At 40.1% G+C, this 1,962-nt stretch overlaps 2 protein-coding genes across 2 annotated transcripts in view; both read right to left on the bottom strand.

Annotated features, from left to right (window-relative positions):
- The window catches only part of LOC104769936 (probable UDP-arabinopyranose mutase 5), a 3,237-nt gene extending 2,232 nt beyond the window's left edge, over nt 1-1,005 (bottom strand). Inside the window, exons 1-2 of the mRNA XM_010494261.2 lie at nt 826-1,005; nt 324-385 (exon numbers count right to left, since the gene is read on the bottom strand). Of these exons, the coding sequence (XP_010492563.1) occupies nt 324-338 (15 nt within the window). The 5' untranslated portion in view covers nt 339-385; nt 826-1,005. The remainder of the gene's footprint in view (nt 1-323; nt 386-825) is intronic.
- Nucleotides 1,357-1,962, bottom strand: part of LOC104769933 — a 3,396-nt gene continuing 2,790 nt past the window's right edge. Inside the window, exon 3 of the mRNA XM_010494259.2 lies at nt 1,357-1,910. Coding sequence (XP_010492561.1) covers nt 1,500-1,910 — 411 coding nt within the window. The 3' untranslated portion in view covers nt 1,357-1,499. The remainder of the gene's footprint in view (nt 1,911-1,962) is intronic.

The following is a 1,962-nucleotide window of genomic DNA, read 5'->3' as shown; positions in this document are numbered from 1 at the left end:
AGGAACCCCTTGGGATCTTTAGCCGGGACACAATCATCATCAATTGAGACAATGTACTTCTTTTTAGATACGAGATAACCAAAATATCTGCAAGAATAACCAGAGAACATGGTGGCATTGGATGCGCCCACAACTTTTTCCATGTCAGTCTTGGAGTAGACATCTACATCAAAGCCTTCTGGTATGTTGAGTTCTTCCTTAAGCTCAGGATCTTTGACAACAATCAGATGGAAACCAGAGAAAAAGGACTTCCAGCTGGTCAGAAACTGAGTTAGGTCAGCGTTAAGAGCCCCAATGACAATGTCGACTTCATTCTTGTTGATCTCAGCTAAAGACATCTTTGATTTTCAACAATCTTCTAAACAGTAAAGTTCAAAGCTTTCTTCTGCAAGATAACATCAAAACTTGAACTTGGTCAGAAAATCCCCAAACAGCATCAATGTGAACCAATCAAGGGTAAAAAGATAATTTTTAGATCACATCACTCATCAATGCATATTAGAGAGATAAATTCTAATCCAAACACACCATAGCATCAAACCTAATCAAATCAAAGATCTACTTCTCAGTCAACTCATGGACCGCATTAAAAGTATTGTAAAAATTGAAATCAACAAGTGGAACATTACAATCCAAAACCGATTAATCTACGACGATCCTGTTATCAAGAAAAATCACATTTTTACAGAACAAAAACGAGAATCGAATGATACCCAGAAAGAATAGACGAAGTAGCAGATCAAACAAAGATATACCCAGAAATTATAGCTAATCTACGACACGAAAAACCTTGTTTGCGTTAGCGAGAGAGAGAGAGAGATTGACCTGATTCAAAGGTTGGGAGAGAATGCAGCAGATCCAAGGTTCTTTTTTTTTTGGTTCAGAGGGGGATAAACACAAATCGTGTGGGAATGAATTAGATTTTTATCACTTTACTGTAGAATTGGTCCAAAAACGTCTCGCGCATTTGCTGCTACGTCCCGCAATTTTCTCTTTGATCGATCGTGCGTTAAAGTGCCCAAACACTTCTTCGATTCTAATCAAACCACAACCAATTCAAACCGAAACTAACCAATCCGGTTTGATTTAGGCTAAGGTTTTATTTGGTTTGAATCAGAGCATATCACTTTGATTCGTTTCAACACAGAACCGAGCCAAACCATTTGGTCTAATTTGATCAAGAAAATTTACCGGTTTTGAGAACCAAAAGTGAAGTGAATCAACGAATCCACCAGCCAAATTCCAAACCGAACGAAGTTTTGGTGGTTGTAATTTGACAATTTAGAAACTGAATCAAGAAACCTAAACCAAAATAGAAACTGAATCAAGAACCAGATCAATTTACTCAAAACCCGGTTAAGTTAAGCCAGCGACTATTTTTTTTTCCATTTGAAGACAAGTCTCTACAAAAAAGACAGTGCAATTTTAAACATTACAAGTTACATCAAAACAAGAAAGGTAACAGAAAAACACAAAGGTACTGAAAGAACCATCTATCATCAAATTGGCTGTGTGCATTTCTTCTGAGAATGTCCAAGCAAATGGCACCTTCCACATTGCACAATCCTCTTCGGTCTCTTTAGATTCTCAACTCTAACCACTTTCTTCTTTGGTCTACCTGGTGGTCTCCTCGTTTTCGGCGGTCGTATCCTCAAGATCCCTCCTCCTTGAAGCTCTTCTCCTTCATTCTTCCACAAGCTTCTATCCGGAATCTCCCCAATCATCTGCGAGTACATCTGCTGATAGCTCGACACTGTGAAACACGGTTCTGCAAACAGATGCACGTTCCGACCGCACGAGATCAGTGCTGCAGCTGCATGAGCACACGGCAGTCCGTAAAGCTGCCAGCGACGGCACGAGCAAACTCGTGTCCGTATATCCACTATGTTGGTTCTCTCCGTCGACACAATCTCAAACTCGACCTCGTTTGCTCGTAAAACTTGGTAACACCGTGCGTCCGCA

This window comes from Camelina sativa, chromosome 20 (assembly GCF_000633955.1).
Source record: "Camelina sativa cultivar DH55 chromosome 20, Cs, whole genome shotgun sequence".
Taxonomy (NCBI): Eukaryota; Viridiplantae; Streptophyta; class Magnoliopsida; order Brassicales; family Brassicaceae; genus Camelina; species Camelina sativa.
This window is presented reverse-complemented; position numbering and strand designations above follow the sequence as displayed.